Source organism: Trachurus trachurus (assembly GCF_905171665.1).
Source record: "Trachurus trachurus genome assembly, chromosome: 1".
Taxonomy (NCBI): Eukaryota; Metazoa; Chordata; class Actinopteri; order Carangiformes; family Carangidae; genus Trachurus; species Trachurus trachurus.
The window spans coordinates 33275181-33295808 of NC_139891.1; the positions used below are offsets into that span (position 1 = coordinate 33275181).

Consider the following 20628-nt stretch of genomic DNA (forward strand, 5'->3'; position numbering starts at 1 on the left):
TAATACAGGGCTGGGATACATAACAGCAAGTCAGCAACAGACAGCAAAATTCAGAATGGCAGCTATTACCGTATTATAAATGAGAGCCATTTATGTCAAATGGCAGTGCCTGTTGGTGTTATGTCTGCAACTTGCATGTTGTTGCTCTAGAAATGATTCTGTACCTTCTGCCAACTGCTCTGCACTGGCTTCTCCTGAAGTACCAGCAGGACTCATGTCATCACCATCACCACCTTTGAATAGCAAACATATGCTTTTTTTCAGAAATATCTGCATCCACACGATCACCTGAAAACGACCCAAAACGCTGTAGTACCTACATACTGCAGGTGTGTGTGTCGCTGCAGCGCTGCCTGCCACACATAAACACTTAAAACAGCTGAAGAAGACGGGAAGTCCCCGCTGTAATTCAATAGAAGAAGTTCCCCGCTGTATTCAAACTCAAACATGGATTAAATGTTGACAGGGAGTCGTGTCAGAGTAAATATGATGATCAGTGATGATTAAACAGACGTGATTCAGCTGCAGCGTCTGAGCGACCTGACGGTAGTCGGCCGAGACTGTCAGTGTGCAGCAGCTGCTGCAGCGGTGTGTGTGTGTCTGTGTGTGTGTGTGTGTGTCTCAGGTTACAGGTAGAGCGGCGGGGGGCATGACATCATCGTTTCAGAAAAAATCCGTATTGGCCGTCCAGACGAAAACGCTGGGGCGGCGTTTTCAAAAAATACCGTTTTCACCCCTGAAAACGCCGGATCCGTGTGGACGCGAGGCCGATCCGATAAAGTATTTATCCGGATTCGAAAAAAACGGATCCGTCTGGACGGGGCCTAAAAAAAAAAAAAAAGAGAGAGAGAGAGAGAGAGACGCAGGCCAGCAGGCCAATCATAGGCCGGCGCTTCGGGAAACCTCCCGGTTCTCCCGATGGCCAGGGGGGGGGGGGGGGGTGCGCCCTCCCTCACATGCACGTCCAGAGAGAGAGAGAGAGAAGTAGAAGCTGCTGCCTCATCGATAACTCTGTGTGTGCCGCATGTAGATGAGACGTGATAGTGGAGCGACTTGTGTCGAATCTTGTTAGTTAGTGAGTTATAAATCCACCAACATCACTTCCTTGTCAGTTCTGACAAGTCGCCGTCCACTTATTCAAGAGTCATATTTAAGAAAAGCGCCCATTTGTGTTTGTTTAGCTGACTGCCTGTTAAGAGTTAAGCCCCACCCCGTCCTCTGTCTAACATCACCTGAATGTAGTGAACAACAGCAGCAACAGGAGGAATCACTCAGTCAGCTTGATTTCACTGACTATTTGAATTTGTTTCCAGATATTGAGTTACTGATAATTGTGACTTTGCTGTTGGTAAATATTGCTGCTGTTCTGAAATATGCACAGTAGCAGTCACAGTAGTCATTTCTTGGTTTTATGTGTGTAGCCTGTAGGCTTAGCCTACTTCTATTTTGCACTTGCACTCACATGGATTTTTTTCTGCAATGTTAATGTGCACCTAATACCATATTAGCTTTAGCCTACCAGTTCAGAAGTCATGACTCTGTTTCGGGAAGTTGGGAAATTGGTCCAGCGTGTTGACTGCAGTTGTGAAGGCGTGCAGGCTTTCTTTACCGACTAAATAGTAACTGTAATTTATTTGAATTTATTTATTTTGATATTAATGCTTGAAAAAATTGTACATACTGCCCTTTTCTGATGTTGAGCCCCTGCCCCTCTATAGTCATGTGCACGTCCCTGGGCCTACGCCTAGAATAAATGTTGATTTAGTGCAGTGGTGTAGTGGGGAATTTTTTACTGGGTGGATGCTATTGAAATACCAAATCTGTGATGTAATTGAAATAAATATGTGACGTCATTGAAATACCATCCACAGCCACACAAGAGTTTAGTGTCACTGAACAAGACTCTAACGTTGAATTGTTATCTAGCCTAATGACTGTCACAATCATTCACTCCAAAGTGTTATATGATCTCTAGACAAACAACTTTTAGACCAGACCTCATCATAACACACGATGCGGGCATCAACCTTATGATCTGCCTCTAGTCAAAAGAGAGGCTTACGTTTGCTCAGTGTCGCCAGAAACAAACACAGATGAAAACAGAGAACCCAGTTGAACATTAGGCCTATGACTGATGTGACTGATATGACTATGAACTCTGTACAGGGTAGGAGTCGTACCTGATTGTTTGACTGATATTCTGTGGCTCTGTTTCTTGTTTCTCGTGATGTTGATGATGATGTAGATATGGAGGATACGCACTGATGCACTTTTTTGGTCATTTATTTATTGGGCTCTTTTAGTCGTGCCACTGTTGTTGTTTCAGCACACTGTATTTTACCCCCCCTTTTTTAATTGTGTGTCTGTATCTGTGTTCTTTTTTACTTGTTGCAACAATAATTGCCCTACGGGGACAAAAATAAAAAACCTTGAACCTTGACCGTCCAAGAAACGAACACCGACTCAAAAGTCAGAACCCACATATCTGCAGCCAGCTGCTCAGTAGTCAGCCAATCACATCAGCCTAACGTGTGTGCATAAATAACACTATCTGCTGCCATAACATGATGTGCAATTAAAGATTGCAGGCAGCTACCGTTACCTGTTACTGGGACACGAAAAAAAGTATGCGCCTCATGAACATCTCCGTGACTTACTCACGTAGTGTGACAAGGAGGTACGTCACAACCCCCCTATGTCAGAGCACCATGACAACAACAACCTGTGTCTCTTACCTGAGACGGTTTAGAAATAGCAATAGAGTGTCTTTGTTTTCACCACCTTCTCTTTATACTGTCTGTGTGTTTACCACCTTCTTGTTTGACAAGGGACACAAACTTTTCAAAGACAACGAAATGAAGGACAGTGATCAGATATTGACCAGCCAGTGATTAGATAGTGAGCTGCTGTGTTGGATATAGTAAAGTTGGTAACAAGCGGCACAGCGGATGTTGAATACGTGAGAGATAATTAACGAGAAGTTGTATTAACGGATTTAAGACACCATGTGGAGGCAAAGAACCACTCAACGCAAAGCAAAACCTTAGTTTATAATTGTTGCATCTGTCACATATTCGCGTCGCCGTCGTGTGAATGGTTTCTGATATGAAATATTTGCCGCCGACTGTTTTGTGTTGTTGACTCGTCAGGCCTTCCCTGGTGTTTTCCGTAATTATCATATTCTGCGTCACCATTCATAAACATACCTAACTTCACCAGTGAGAAGTGGGAGGAGCTGGGCTTTTTCACTTGTTGTCATGGTGAATCATGTTATCTTTGTTCCATTGATGAAAAATCAAAAAGATGGTCAAATAGGCCTATTTAAAAATCCTGACTCATTCCCAGTGGAATTTATAATACTGCACACTTTGTTAGAATGTGTTTGTGTTATCTCATTGTTACTTGTTTTGCTCTCAGACTGACTGAAGTCCTGAAGATGAGTGTTCGTGTGGACGAAGACGGAGCAGAGTCTCCAGGATCCATCTGTCCACCTATGAAGAATGATGAGTCTAAAGGACAACCTCTAAAGTTCAGTCCTGGACCTGGACCCTCAGAGTCACAGTAAGAGACCTGCTACAAACCTGTGAACCTCCAAACTGTCTCTGTAACAGAGTTAGTTTAGTGTGTTGAATGAACTGCTGCAGTCGCCACCACTGGAACAGGAAATAACTTCTTCCTGGTTTGTTCTGTCTCATCAGTTCGTTGATACTGACTTGTTTCTTGTGATATGATGTGATCAAAGGTCATAATATTCCTGTAGCTGACTGTGGGTAAAGATTAACAGAGCTCAGTGGTGGTGAAGGAAAGAAGCAGCCACGGAGGGAAGAGCAGTGTGTTGTGAACCTTGATGAGCTGGGATCTAACAGAGTTGAGACACTTTACTTTGACCCTCAGAGTCACAGTAAGAGATGGTTTCTAAACTGACAGAGTTCAGATACTTTACTCAAATCCTGTCAGTGTATTATAGATGGAGTTAAATTAATTATTGATGTTTTTTGTGGACCATCAGAGACTCATTCAAGGATGGTGTTTTGGGGGGACCTTTTACAGCCTGAATGATGAGCTTCACTGTGCACAGTCAGTGTGTTTGGTAGTTCAGTTTAGAAAACTTTATTTATCCCATACGGGCAATTCAGTTTACAGCTCCCAGTTCAATAAAGTTAGAAAAGAAAAAGCACAACACATACAACAATCATTCATTGGACATACAACTCTGACACTCAACTCTCAGTTTTCAGTAAATCTGTTAAAAAGTTAAAAAGTTTAAAAACAACAATAAGGAGCATAAAATAAGAGGCTAGCCGTTCAATTAAAATGTGGGGCTACATCTTATTAAAAGCGGAAGAATAATAAATTAAGTCAAATAAACAAATAAAAGTCTCATTTTCATTTTTCGTTTCATATACTTTAATTGTCCCCGGAATGGAAATTTGTCGTGGACTCACTGATGGTCCGCAGTTTAAAAATAAAAAGAACAGCAACATTGAATAATCGCACCAGGCGACACACATCACACATACGGGACAGGTGCACAGCAAACAATAAAAGTGGGATTTGAGTTTTTCAAGGTGCTTTAGTGCTAAAATGAAAAGTTTTGCATCATTAACACCTTCACCAGTTTGATAAGCAAACTGCAGTGGATCTAATCTGCCCTCAATTAAGGAGACCACATTTTCTTTTAAGATTTTTTTTTTTTTAAGTATATTTTTTTGGCGTTTTTGCCTTTATTTGACAGCACATAGTGAGATAGACAGGAAAGGGGGAGGCAGAGAGAGGGGGAATGACACGCAGGAAGGGTCTGCCCGACGCGGGATTCGAACCGGGGACACCTGCATTGAGGACTGTAGCCTCTACATGGTCTACATGGGGCGGCCGCCTTAACCACTGCGCCACGCACCGCCCCTTCTTTTAAGATTTTTTCAAGGTTTTTCATCACAAGATGTCAGTGCCACTGGTCTGAAGTCGTTAAAACCGCTTGGATGATTAATCTTTGGCACTGGAATAATAGTGGATGTTTGGGGCAGGTACCCACTCCCTGCACACATCTGAAAGTGAACACCTCACTGAGTTGGTCTGCACAGTGACGCAAAGTGCGTCCACAGATGCCATCAGGACCAGCCGCCTTCCTGATATTTACCTTTTTGCACAGAGAAGCAACTTTCCGTTCTGTGATGGCAATTCCATTTTCAGGTTTTAAAGACATCCTTCCTCAATGTGGAGATCTTGCATGAAAAATCAGAACATTCAAAACGAGAAAAAAAGGAATTGAAAGCATTGGGCAGGTCAGCATAATTTACACCACTAATGGTTGTGAGCTGCCTAGTTTCGCCAGAGTACAGGTTTATGGATGCCATCAGGCAGCTCTAAGGTCACCACTGCAGTACTGTTCCTCTATTTTGTCCCTGTACTGAATTTAGGCTTTCCTTCTTTCGTTCCTTACTTCTCTTGAGACAGCTATTTTCTCCAGAGGGTCACCAGTGTAAAAAATCTTTTTCTTTTTCTTTTTTTATTATTTGGGTACATGACAACAGTTTTAGATGGAATTATAGAGTCTACACAGAAATTGATGTATGATGAAACAGCATCACATAGTTCATTCATATCATCACAACCATCATAGAAACACTGCCAATCCATGCACTGAGAGGTAGAAACTGCAATGAGCATCTGTTTGTCTAAATGACTAATAATTAATAATTTAAATTATTATGAACTTGTATGTCAAACTTAAAGCAGAAGTAAGTGGAATATCTGTGTTAATATAAGTCTTAAATAGTTATATCTTCCGACAGCAATCACTTATATAGAGTGTTTGGTCTGAAACACGGGTCTGTCAGTCACTCTGCTCTGCTCTGAGCCGAGGAGAAAACTTTCCTTGTATCCTACAACCTTTATCCAATGAGGAGAGAGAACGGCATAAAGGGGCGGTCCTCTCTGTGTGTACAGCCAAGGGATGTGCGTGAATGTGGTGACGTAGGGACGAGGGCGGGGACTGCTAACTCCATCTGCTGACAAGAAGTTAGCCAAAACCACCGGATCGCTTACTTCTGCTTTAAATCCCAACTGCAAGCGCTCATTAAAAGGGCTGGAAAAATAATAGGCTGTCACCTCCCTCTTCACTACAAGACTTATTTGAAGAGATGGTGAGAATACAAGGCCTAAAAACTCTTCATGATACAAACCATGTCCTTCATAGTGAGTATGAGCTGCTGCCTTCAGGCAGAAGACACAGGGTGCCAAATCATAAAACAAACAGATTTAAAATTTTCTCTGGTCCCTTTATCTATTCATTTAAAGCAGAAGTAAGTGATTCGGTGGTTTTGGCCGATGGAGTTAGCAGTCCCCGCCCTCGTCCCTACGTCACCACATTCACTCGCATCCCTTGGCTGCACACACAGAGAGGACCGCCCCTTTATGCCGTTCTCTCTCCTCATTGGATAAAGGTTTCAGGAAACAAGTAGAGCACTGGAAAAGAGAGTAACGACACCACCATTGACTCCCGTGGTAATAAGGGTTTTGCGCCCCGAGTGGCAGGATATGGGTATTGCAAAAGCGCCCAGAAAACTCATTCACTCCAATGTATGTGTGTTGCCCACTTGCTTGTAAATTGATGAAAACGGCCGTGTTTTTGTTTTTAGGTGTCTTGGTCATATCAAATTATACTTATAATTTGTTTATTACAAAATGTAGATTGAAAGATTAATGTAGATAACTGTTTTTCTTTTTTTTTACTCGCCTATGTGTTAATGTTAACGTGTTAACGTGGGTGATCTAGAAATGTCCTTAAATTATTGAAAACACCACACTTGCTCATTCACCAACAATGCAGAGTTGTCAGTTCTTGGGCGCTTTTGCAGTACCCATATTCCACCACCAGGAGGCGCTTCCATTGAACCAATGCGTGTTGTTACTCTCTTTTCCAGTGCTCTAGATACAAGGAAAGTTTTCTCCTTGGTTTACAGCAGAGCAGAGTGACTGACAGACCCGTGTTTCAGACCAAACACTCTATATAAGTGATTGCTGTCGGAAGATAGAACTATTTAAGACTTATATTAACACAAACATTCACCTTACTTCTGCTTTTGTGTAATAGTAAGAGGTGAAATCAGAGTGGGAGGGAGCAGTATGTGTGGGCGTTTTTTTTTTAAAATTTTTTAAAGATTATCACTGTTGAATGTCATTAATGGTGGAGCCGCTTCTATTAGGGCAGTGTGTAGTATAAGGCTTTTTTACTTGAATGGGCAATATTATGCATGTTACTGTGTGCGCGGCTGTGTAAGTAGAAGTATGTGAGTGAGGGATACAATGCATGGGTGGTAGGGATGCACATGATTAACCGTTTAACCGTTAACCGATAACAAGAACTTTGACCGATTATTATCGGTTATTTTTTTAATTATTATTAAGTGTCGACACATGCAGAGTTCACGTGCCTTCAGTCATATTTTGCAGCAAAAAGTTACACAGGAGGACTGACAGTATGTGCAGCAGCCCCCATGAAGGAAGATCAGACAATAAATGTAGCCTACACGGACATAGATGTGCATCACCTGTAACAACGGCGCTGGAAAAAAAAAAAGAGGACGAGGACGTGGCTGCTCTCCAGCCTGTTCACCTGCAGCTCTCCTGCAGCTCCACAGAGGAGCTGTCAGAGGAGCTCTGCTGCTCCTTCAGCCTGGTGTTTGGCTGCACTTTGTATAAAAACAGTTGGACGATCTAAGCTCCATATGAGCGCGATCAGCTGAGACAGAGCACAGTGGATGTGGCGCTGCTCTGTCGCAGCGCACGTGTGTATTTAACGGCCAAAAAAAAAAATATATATATATATATTTTTTTTTTGCCGTGCGCCACAAGCATCTTAATCTTATCGGTTAACGGTTAATAATCGGTTAACGAGCGTCGGTTATCGGTCAGAAAAAAAATTCAAAATGTGCATCCCTAATGGGTGGGTGTGTGTGTGATTGCAAGTGTGAGTGTGGTTGGGACAGCTAATGGATGAGGTGTGTGAGGAGGAGAGGTAAGTGGTGTAGCAGGGGGCATCCCTTTATGTATCTTTGCTTTGTCATTTTATTTCGATTTATATTTTTTTATTTTCCAACATTCTCATTCATAATCGTAACAGAACACACACACAGAGATAATCATAAAAAGAAAAACACCCCCCCCCCCCCCCCACCCCCACCCCGGACCGTCCCTCCCTCCCTCCCTCCCACCCGCCGCGAAGAGCCGTACCCCTAAATCATTGGCCGCATACGCCTCTACCTCCATAAATACCACTTATCATGAGGCATATAAATAGAGAAAGAAAAAGAAGACAAGAAGATAGAAAGAAAATAAAAATAAAAGCATTTCTATGTAATAATAAAAAAATATATATGAATGTATAGACACACATCCATGCGAAAAATAAATTATGATAATACAATAAAATAAACAAATTCCATACAAAAAATAAGTTATGATAATAAAATACAAATAAAATAACAAGCAAATTGATAAAAAGAAGTAGGTAAATACATAATCAAAAATATACAACAAAATAATAATGCTAAATTCATTTTGTGTCATTCATATACTCCAGATATTTCCCCCATTTCAAAAGGTATAGTTCCATTTCATCTTGTATCCTGTGTGTCATTTTTTCGTATGCTGCTATTTTTCCCAGTTCTACCATCCATTCCTGGAACGGAGGCTCTCCAGATTCTTTTCCAGTTCCTCAAAATAATCTGTCGACCAATCATGATTGCAGTCTGTATCCACTGTTGTATTGGTTTAGGAAAGGCAGCAAGCCCCCCACCATCTCCTAATATATACAGTTTCGGGCAAAATACAAAATCTTTTTCACAACACTAACGATAACCTAATCTTTGCTTTGTTTTCATGTTTTTGTTTTATTGTATGTGGCTCCTCCCATCTCACCTTTGTATCACTCTGCTTCTTTAGAGCTGATGTGAGACAGATGTTCAGCAGCTGGAGACTGGACCATGTTAATCACTGACTGACTCTACACTGTTGTCTATGATGCTGCTGTGTTGCTTCAGTCCTTCACTACAGTGTGTGGTGCTGGACGATAACATTGTGGTGTAACTGTGACATTTAGAACTACGGAGTCCATTAGTGATAACGTCACAGGTGCGACCGTAGCGTAGAAGACAGGTAGCCAGGGAGTCGAGAGTTGTGTACGGAGGTTAGAGACGTTAGGTAAATAAACATTCACGTTATAGCCTACTTACAGTTGAACTCACGCAAGTTATTTAATAACACGACAGACATCACTGTAGACTTCCCACAATGCATCTGTGATCAGATTGATGTGAGACTCCAATTCCTTCTACTGATGTTTTATAATACTTTGTAACACTGTAGAACTAAAAGTACAGACAGACAAATAAAAAAGAACATCATCTTGTACATTCATTAGGAAAATAGCATTGCTTATGTGAACGATGCTTGATCATAAAACTTTCTTCAAACTTAGATACATGTTACTGTAATGAAAAACTACAAAAAATGAACTAGCAAGTTTACTTTATTGCTACAAGTGTTTCACAGTCCTTGCATGAAGTTTACAGAGTTAACAGGCAACATTTCCTGTTTTGAGAATTTCAAAATAAAAGCAAGTGTTTCAAAATAAATTCACAGGACGGCTGCAATAACACAGTTTCTGACGTGATGTGAATAAAAACATGTTTGTGTTTGCAGAGGTCAGAAGCACAGACTGAGAGCAAAGTCTCCAGGATCCATCTCTCCGTCCATGAGCAGTGACATGTCCAACATTCTACCACCAGACTTCAGTCCTGAACCTGGACCTTCAGAGTCACAGTAAGAGAACTGCTACAAATCTGTAAACCTCCAAACTGTCTCTGTACCAGAGTATACTTAAGCAAATGTATAGTTTCTTCAACAGGAAGCTATATATTGGATTGGATTGGTTTGGATTGGATTGGTTTGTACTTTATTGTCCCGTAGGGAAATTTGTCTTGGGCTCCGAGCTGCTGCATTGCACAGCTCAGTAAACACCATACATATAAGACACATACTATAACATTCATACACAGTACTTCCACACAATACAGAATAGTAAAACCAGTCAACTGAAATATCCAAAAGAGACTCAGTCTTCAGTAGGAACCAATGAGCTCAGAGCTGAGAGCCTCAGACAGAGGGGGAGGAGCTAAGGGACAGACTAACACACTGTAGTTTAAGTGGATCCAGATACCGTGAACTGATCAGTGTATGCCACCCAATTGATTTAATGTGGGACTCCAGTTCCTTCTACTGATGTTTTACTGTAGAACTAAACGTACAGACAGACAAATAAAAAAGAACACAAGTACATTCATTAGGCAAATAGCATTACTTAGCACTGTAGCTTATACAGATAAAGAAAACACAAGGCAATAGTGTACTAACCACTTCAGCCTCTTCTCAACCAATGGCAGAGTTCTCTTGGATATTACTCAGAGGCAATCTTACAAATACGATGCTTGATCATAAAACTTTCTTCAAACGTACATACATGTAACTGTATTCAAAAACTACGAAGCATGGAGTGATAAATTAACTAGAAAGTTACTTTACTGCTAGTGGTGTTTCACAGTCCTTGTGTGAAGTTTACAGGCAGCATTTCCTGTTTTGAGAATTTCAAAATAAAAGCAAGTGTTTCAAAATAAATTCACAGGACGGCTGCAATAACACAGTTTCTGTCGTGATGTGAATAAAAACATGTTTGTGTTTGCAGAGGTCAGAAGCACAGACTGAGAGCAAAGTCTCCAGGATCCATCTCTCCGTCCATGAGCAGTGACATGTCCAACATTCTACCACCAGACTTCAGTCCTGAACCTGGACCTTCAGAGTCACAGTAAGAGAACTGCTACAAATCTGTAAACCTCCAAACTGTCTCTGTACCAGAGTATACTTAAGCAAATGTATAGTTTCTTCAACAGGAAGCTATATATTGGATTGGATTGGTTTGTACTTTATTGTCCCGTAGGGAAATTTGTCTTGGGTTCCAAGCTGCTGCATTGCACTGCTCAGTAAACACCATACATACAGTATAAGACAGACACATACTATAACATTCATACACAGTACTTCCACACAGTACACATAGAATAGTGTATGTTTGATATTTTAATTGTTGAAATAGCACAAAGTATGAAGGACTAGAAGCAGTCCACAGAACGGCAGAAAGTAGTAAGAACTAGAATTGGTATTTCCTGAAGGAAATACGTGTGAATGCTGAAAGCCATTGCTGAACCATGCTGAATAAATTGACAAAGACGCGCGGAATGAGTACTTCCACACAATACACATAGAATAGTAAAACCAGTCAACTGAAATATCCGAGAGACTCAGTCTTCAGTAGGAACCAATTAGCTCAGAGCTGAGAGCCTCAGACAGAGGGGGAGGAGCTAAGGGACAGACTAACACACTGTAGTTTAAGTGGATCCAGATACCGTGAACTGATCAGTGTATGCCACCCAATTGATTTAATGTGGGACTCCAGTTCCTTCTACTGATGTTTTACTGTAGAACTAAACGTACAGACAGACAAATAAAAAAGAACACAAGTACATTCATTAGGCAAATAGCATTACTTAGCACTGTAGCTTATACAGATAAAGAAAACACAAGGCAATAGTGTACTAACCACTTCAGCCTCTTCTCAACCAATGGCAGAGTTCTCTTGGATATTACTCAGAGGCAATCTTACAAATACGATGCTTGATCATAAAACTTTCTTCAAACGTACATACATGTAACTGTATTCAAAAACTACTAAGCATGGAGTGATAAATTAATTAGCAAGTTACTTTACTGCTCGTGGTGTTTCACAGTCCTTGTGTGAAGTTTACAGAGTTAACAGGCAGCATTTCCTGTTTTGAGAATTTCAAAATAAAAGCAAGTGTTTCAAAATGAATTCACAGGACGGCTGCAATAACACAGTTTCTGTCGTGATGTGAATAAAAACATGTTTGTGTTTGCAGAGGTCAGAAGCACAGACTGAGAGCAAAGTCTCCAGGATCCATCTCTCCGTCCATGAGCAGTGACATGTCCAACATTCTACCACCAGACTTCAGTCCTGAACCTGGACCTTCAGAGTCACAGTAAGAGACTTGCTACAAATCTGTAAACCTCCAAACTGTCTCTGTACCAGAGTATACTTAAGTTTGTTTGGCTGCTGCAGTCGACGTCACTGGAACAGGAAATAACTTCTCCCTGGTTCTTCTGTCTTATCAGTTCATTGATACTGACTTGTATCTTGTGATATGATGTGATCAAAGGTTTGTTTTATTCCTGCAGCTGATGGCTGTTACAGCAGTGAAGCTTCAGGTGTGAACTGGACAGAGGAGCAGCGCTGCCAATCGGGGCTCTGAAATTGCCACATTTACATCAATAAATAAATGATTTAGCCTACAACGAACCAATCGGTCTATATTAAATTTAATAAATAAAGAATACAACAGTGGGAAATTCGGTGTGACGTGTGCTTGTTTTTTCGGGCACCTCCGCGCCGCAAAGCTCCACGACCTGCTTCTCTTTGGTGTTGAGTCAGACCCGGTTCCGCTGGTCCCACCCGACCCGGATGTTCACACAGGTGGCTCTGCACTTCTCCAAAAAACGTCGGAGCACACTTCCAAACGGGTCGTTTTGGATATTTACGTAAATGTGGTGATTTCAGTATGTAGCCCAGAGGCAGCCCTGCTCACTTTTCCTGCAAACAAACTACCGGTAATGCGACTGCCACAGTTGTTTGATTTCATCAATGAGACCAACATTAATCTCCTAAAAAAATTTAACCAGTCAGCGGTAAACCTCTAAGGGCCGGATTTACTAAAGGTTTGTGTGTATTAAAACGTGTGCAAACGTGATTGCACGCGCAAACACATGTGGAACCTGATCTACTAACCGGACGCACCGAGGATTGCGTCCCTCACACGGGCAGAATAGCACGTGCGATCCATTTAGCGTGTTTGCCTGGATGAATATGTAAATATGGGCGTTTCAGCCAGAACGTGCAAAATACTGGGAGGAGTAGATGCAAATCGATTTATTTAGCGCGTGCAATGTGATTTACCAAACCAGGAAGAGATTGCGGTGGCTGTTTTTGCGTCTTTATTCACCACATCTGAAAACCATGTACTAACTGATACAACTTTGCCAAAACGTATGCGTTTATTGATTTGATACCTGTCAGAGCCTCATGATCTTACATCTCTGCATTTCCTCACGTCTGGGTAATTCTGTAACAGTTCTTCAGCCGTGTTAAAAGTCATTTACGCGCCGTTACGCACGGGGCACGTCTGTCCTGCAGTGCGCTCCTCTCCTCTCCTCTCCTCTCCAGTACCTGGCTGCTCAGCTCCGTCTCTCAGTCCCGGTCCCGGACTGAGAGACGTCGCCGCTGCCTTCACCCGTCTTTGATCCCTCTGGTCAGTGGTCAGAGCGTTTAGATCCGTGTGCCCCACCTGAGCTCTCTATTAATCCACTCGATCATGGGCGGCACACACACACACACATATTACAGGTGCGTGATTGTCGCTGCAGCTGCTGCCTGTTCGTCACTATATGACGAGTTGGGCCCTGTAGCGATTTGTGTTTATTTATCTAAACAGAGCGCGAGAGAGATGAACACACATGCTGTCATTGTATGCATCGGATCAAATGTCATTCTGTCCCTTCGTCAGTCCAGCTCTGTCCACACTCTCCATGGCGGAAACGATTACCACGCGCAAAACCCTCATTTACATATTGCGGTTTGCACGTGTTTTCATTTAGCGGGTTACTCTTAGTAGATCAGCTGTTTTGCGTGCACTAACCAAACTCGCAATATTATAGCGGACGCAAACAATATAGCGCCCGCTATCTGGGATCTTAGTAAATCCGGCCCTAAAAGTGTGCGGATAAGTTACTTGGCTCGTTTTCTTCCCCGGGATCGACGGAGGTTGCCAATCAGCTGAGTAGACCGACTGCAAAGCCGACATAATGTAGTGGATCTCCGTGTAAACGTGTGCGCAGCGCACTGATCACACAAGGGAGAGAGGAGGTGAAAAGAGACAGCAACACCTATTACGTGTTGTAGCTATAGCCTACTGGACTCAGGCTGTGCCATCGTTACATACAGACGACCAGTGTGTACGAGTCAAAAAGCTGCTGACACTGATCACTGCCTGAAGAGTTTTAATGAAGAATAAGAATAAAATGACTTGGATGACTGAGACCCTTCACGGACATCCATTTGCATTGTGTGGAAAAAAAAAAGTTTTAGCTCGCTTTAGCTTCACTGTCCTGCCTGGCAGAGGCCGACACGAGGAAAAAAGTGAATCATCTCTGGACCTGGTACCGATCAGACCGCCCGTGACACACCGCGTCCGATAGCTGAGCAGCGGGCCGTGTCCCGGTGGGAGAAGACCGGGAGAAAACATTGTGGTGGAGCCAGGATCAGAAACATGGACGGCTGTTGCCGCCGCTAAAAACTTTTTAAAATGTATTTTATTTTTTCCCCACATAATGCAAATGAAAGAAAAAAAAAAGAAATACTGTATTTCCCGGAGGTATCAGCTGTGTCTCTGCTGAGGAGGAGGATGTGTGGCCGACTGGGATCAGGTCGCTTTATATTATTTTTTGAGGTCATGTTCCCTTCGTTATTTTATGTCTGATGTCTCCCGTTAAACAGTGGTGTGGTGTAGATGCTGCTGCTAAACCTGTAGCTTGGTGAACACTGTGTGGATGAGAGGGGCTGTTTGGTCGGACATGTGTGTTAATGAGGGCAACTCTGGTGAAGAAGGTTATTACAGTCAAGGCCGGTGTTTACATCAGATCGCTGCTGTGTGTGTGTAACGCTGTGAACAATCATTGGTGTGTGACGGGAGGTTTCAGCCTGTCTCCCCGCGGTGACTGATGTTCACCGGCCGGTGGGAGCAGGCCGCGCTGTAGGCAGTGAAACTGAAAACTGACGGAGTAACGTTTGGTTGTTGTCGGTTGATCCGGTGAACAATCAACTTTCCTTAATCTCAGTTTTCCTCAGTAAACATGCTGTAAGAGACGATCACACAGACACTGGAGCCGGAGTTTAGTCTCTGTTGTTAGCTCCGCTAGCCGCTGCAGCCGTACGGTTCCTTTTTAGCGGTATAGTTGGGTCATTTACAGAAGTTCTGTGACCGTGGAGAGCGAAGTTTAGTTTCTCACTGGATTTGTTATCTATGAAGGTTAAATAGAAAATTTAGCTAGGGTGCCCCGCCCAAAAATGTGGGGACATTTTTTGAGAGCCCTAAATCCAAATACCGTCCGCCAAGCTGGAAATGATCTTTTCAATGGTTTGGCCCACAGTGCTGCATAATACATGGTTTCTATGACTATTTGGATCAAGAATTTCATAAATTATGTAGATTTATTGATTTGACCTATTTTTGACCTTCAAATTCAAGATGGACGCCAATTTTTGGCCCTTTAAATGGCCATTTTTCAAAATCGTCCTAGAGCCTCAACATTAGGCTCAAATGAAAGCTCTGCTCATACTGAGTTCAGTTTAGGACAATACATTCACAAGTAGGCCACACAGAAGTCATCTGAAAGGTCAAAAAGATCAAGGTTTGGTGAGAAACAAACTTTGCTGATGTTCTTTTCCGTTAGTTACCTGAACTGTGTTGGTCAGTGGTCCCATCAATTCATTATGAACCAGGAAATCATTTTATACTTCTCAATAGCATAAAATATTTATAAAGTTGTTTTCTGCAGTGATTCCCAAATCAGTCAGCCCCAATTCCTCAAAGTGTCTCAGCTAGGAATTTTCCAATGACATTAGCGTGTGGAAACTTAAAGAGTGGGTAAACATGTAAAAAGCCTTTTTGCCATTCATAATGTCATTGTGGAGCTAGGCCTCAGAGGCTGTTTCAACATCTCTGTGTTCAGGATTTAATTGGTGGGTCTGAAATTAGGGCTGCATTATGTAACAACAGTGTAAGTGTATGCTCATGTCATACTATATATTGCAATTAAATGATGTAAGTTAGTAAGTGACCGATTTTGTTGACGGTGCAAATCCATAATATGTCATGCTTGTGTAACATCCCCGCTAGCTAATTGCTTTGCATGTAATCATGACATATTGGCATCATTCCATACTGTAGGCGGAGTCAATCTAACAGCTCAATGATAATCCACAACCAGGTAATATTTTATGTGCACCAATAGGTGGTGTGCAGTCACATGATTCCGAAGACTCGTGAAGTTCAGACGGGGGGCAGGAAGTGGAGAACGGTGATTGGAAATTAATGGAAAGCGAGTACTCAAAAGTGTTGGGTAAGCCTGCAAGTAGCAGGTATTGTCTAAAAGTAGAAAAAGATATCGGATGTGATCCATACACACTGAGGAAAAGTGGGAAAAAAGGCCAGCAGAGTGGAGAAACTGGACTGGAGCAAAAACCAACCGCCCCGCTTTCACCTGTGGGGTGTTTGCAGTTGCATCTGCCTCGGTCGTCTTATGACACCTCTTCCTCCGCCGTCAGGCGGTGAACGGCCCCGAGCTGTGAACACCACGCGGCTGGTGGGAATTACATGCCATGTTTCAGTCACATAATGGAGATAATAACTTCTTTCTCCCTCAATGTTGTTATTATTTTGTATTTCCTGGTTTGACTGGTTTGTACAGCCGTAGCAGCACAAAACTTGGGCATTTTCCAACCGTTATCCTGTCGGCAAAACACTTCCTGCCATCCCATCCCATCCCATCTGCAGTTGTGACGTTCCATGTGACGTCACCTGCAAACCACCTATGTAGCTATGACAAGGAGTTATAGACTGGGGTTTTATGTTTGTTTGCAATGTCAAACATGGTCACATTTTTTCACAACTAAAGCTAATCCATAGCTGGTATTATCCCTCACAACAGATAATACTGTAAATGGGTGGAAGTGACTGAGTGAGGAGGAGGAGGATTTCTTTTATTGCGGTGTGGAGTTTGCATGTTCCCCCTGTGCATGTGGGTTCTCTCTGGGTACTCTGGCTTCCTCCCACAGACCAAAGACATGCAGGTGAGGTTAATTGGTGACTCTAACTCTGATATGTGTGAGTGTGAACGGTTGTCTGTCTGTATGTTAATAGACTGGCGACCTGTCCAGGGTGTTTTTTGGTTTTTTTTTCTGTGATCTACCTGTTGACCCTTAAGCCACTTGTGATTGTTTAGTTATGCTTGCAGACAGAGCCAGCCCAAAGCATAAGCAAACTTAACACCTGCTTAGGGCGCCATGCCCACTGGGTCCCCAAAAAACAATTCACTTTTTTAAATCTGTAGTGCGTAACTTCTGTCGATCCCTACAGAAATCCTGCATGATTACAATTACCCTTTGTGGTTGTTGTTGCACTTCAAGTTGTTGTTGCACATTTGTGCACTTGTTACTTATTTTAAACCAAAGATTAAAAAGCAGATGACGTGTTTACAGCAAATGCATTGTTTATTGGTTTATTTTGTTACTTTTTGTAGGCCTAGTTCATAGCATCACACTTGAGTACTATATCATTTGAATGTTAAGTGTAAATCAACCCCAGACTGCACGTTCAGCTGAATTTGGTACCATTTCTGATTTAAAAAAAAAAAACATAGGCTAGATGTGTAAAAAGAAGCCAGGCTAGGATGATGATTCGTAATGACTGATTAGAAAAATTAAATAAGTTTGTAGTAGGTGTGTAAATAATCAATAATCAGTATTATTGGCAGTAATAGTGGGCCCCAAATAAAAATTTTGCTTGGAGGGCTTGTGTGCAAAGTTTATCCCCATATTGATTGAAACCCGATGTGGCCCGACCCATGGGTGCTGAAGCCTGGACCCGACAAGCCGCCCGACTCAGCAAAAATCAGCAAAGTTTGTTTCTCACCACAAACCTTGATCTTTTTGACCTTTGAGATGACTTCTGTGTGGCCTACTTGTAATTGTACTGTCCTAAACTGAACTCAGTATGAGCAGAGCTTTCATTTGAGCCTAATATTGAGGCTCTAGGACGATTTTGAAAAATGGCCATTTAAATATATAAATATATAGGCTACATATACAAATATTGGCGTCCAACTTGAATTTGAAGGTCAATAATAGGTCTAAAAACAGGTAATAAATAGGTATAAATCAATAAATCTACATAATTTATGAACTTCTTGACCCAAATAGTCATAGAAACCATGTATTATGCAGCACTGTGGGCCAAACCATTGAAAAGATCATTTCCAGCTTGGCGGACGGTAGCCATTTTGGCGGGGCACCCTAGCTAAATTTTCTATTTAACCTTCATAGATAACAAATCCAGTGAGAAACGAACCTTCGCTCTCCACGGTCACGGAACTTCTGTAAATGACCCAACTAGTAGTTAAAGCAGAAGTAAGCGGAATGTTTGTGTTAATATAAGTCTTAAATAGTTCTATCTTCCGACAGCAATCACTTCTATAGAGTGTTTGGTCCGAAACACGGGTCTGTCAGTCACTCTGCTCTGCTGTAAGCCGAGGAGAAAACTTCTTGTATACTTCCTTGTATCCTACAACCTTTATCCAATGAGGAGAGAGAACGGCATGAAGGGCTGTGTGTGCAGCCAAGGGATGCGCGTTAATGTGGTGAGGTAGGGACGAGGACCAATAGATCCATGACGAGGGCGGGGGCTGCTAACTCCATCGGCTGACAAAAAGTTAGCCAAAACAACCGGATCGCTTACTTCTGCTTTAATGAAAACAAACAGTTTTTTCTACGTTTTAACACTGTAAAACTCATTGTCACATGAAGGAGCAATACAGCAGTGGTCTCCACTGTGTCATCTCTGACCCTGTGCCTTCACAGTTTCATTTTTTACTGTCTCTTTCTGTAATTGTCATTCACTTTCACTGTCTGCCAGCGGAGGCAACCAATCCAGTGACGTCACACACTGGCGACCGACAAAGATGGCTATGCCCTAGCTAAAAAACTAATGAAAAATGCAAAACTAAAGTAAAATGTTCTCCTTAATGTTTACGTTTCCTGCGTTAGTTTGACCATTTTTAAGTACACTGGGAATCACTTTAATGAACTGTATTCTTTTGGCTGACTGTTTCATGTCATCTTTAAAGTCAGAGGAAAAATGTTTAGGGTGTTTTTACTGTTCCTAAATGTAAAAATGGGTCACATTGGACCCTCAACATTATTTAAAGGTTAAATAATGTGTTACTTAAACATTTTTCATTGTGCTGTGCTCTTAAAATAAACTAACAAATACTATGGCGCTGATTGGACAGAGCGTCGTCACTGGAAGAGTGCGAGCGCTGCGTCCCACGTGAGAATCAAACAAAAACACAGCGGCAACAGCGGCCGCTGATCTGTATCGAGACTGTTGTTATTCCTTCACCTGAGTTATATGATGCTGTGTGTAAAACCACACTGTGGTCTGTTAACGAGGTGCAGACGAGTGAGTTTGGAGCTGACGAGCGGATCGAAAAAAGAGAGACGGACAATGCGGCCCCGCACCCCTGTGCCGACCCCGCTCCTGCTGAGGAGGTATAGAAGAACTCAGCTGTAGTGGAAAAGAACCTTTACCGAGCCGAGCCGTGCCATGCCGTGCCGTTCCGTGCTGTGAAAGTGTAGTGAAAAAGCGGCAATTGTCTAAAGTCCTGTATAAGGAATGTTCAGTTTAAGTTTTCCCCTTAAAGCAGAACTATGCAGGATTTCGGCTGTAATTATTGTGTCTCGGAGACACTGTCATGGTTGAGCGACCTATTATGAAGAGAATGGGGTCTAGGCCACTGCGCCCACCCCCCCACCGGCTGAAAACCGCACTTGCAAGATCAGTCGTCCGTCTCGGTGTTACAAATCTCGTCAATGGATAGAATTATCGCGAGAAACTGCGTTATGGCAGTACGAGATAAGAACGCAGATGACGTCATGCATGTCATGAATCGTGATTGGTTTGAGTTTGGAAAGTCGGAGGAAACCATGGAAACACGAAATGTTTGTACTGATGAAGTTCGGCTTGTGGCTAGGAGCTAATGCTAACACGGACACACACCATGGATCTTTTATAAGATAATGTAATACATCATGACACACACACACACACACCTTCGCGTTTTGGAACCTTTATTCATGTGTGTGTATGTCTGTGTCTTTGCGTCTGTGTCTGTGTGTAGCCGTGTTAGCGTTAGCTCCGTGTTAATATTAGCTCCGTGTTAGCACTAGCCCAATGTTAGCAGGGCTTAGCAAACACCGCTCTCCACCTTCAGCAGCTTCCTTGTAAACACAAGCACGTGTAGGGGGTGGAGGAGGTGGTGGCGGCAATTTTTTTTTTTTTTTTTTTTTACGACAGTGACTGGGTGCCTCCCAGAACTGTGGGGGAGCTCCGGAGAGTGGAAAAAAAGAGAAACCAACGAAGGAGCAAGCTATTTCCAGCTGACTTGTATAGTTCTGCTTTAAATTTAGGTTCTCAGGAAAATCGCCGCTTATCAGTTAATCGATCATCAATCGATAAGGTCTATCAACTATCGATTAATGAATCACTCGATAATTTGCATCCTTACTCTAAACTGTGACTTTCTCACATGAAAAAATATTAAAACTGTGACGTGTTAACAGCGCTAAAGCCAGAATTAAAACAGCTTTTTATGGCTGTCGGTAGCCGCGAA

The 20628-nt window shown here is 42.4% G+C and overlaps 1 protein-coding gene across 1 annotated transcript in view; it reads left to right on the forward strand.

Moving 5' to 3' along the window:
* Window positions 1–3457: 3457 nt before the first annotated feature.
* Window positions 3458–20628, forward strand: part of LOC310984644 (protein NLRC3-like) — a 101315-nt gene continuing 84144 nt past the window's right edge. The window contains exon 1 of the mRNA XM_083969904.1: window positions 3458–3561. Within this exon, the coding sequence (XP_083826030.1) occupies window positions 3494–3561 (68 nt within the window). The 5' untranslated portion in view covers window positions 3458–3493. The remainder of the gene's footprint in view (window positions 3562–20628) is intronic.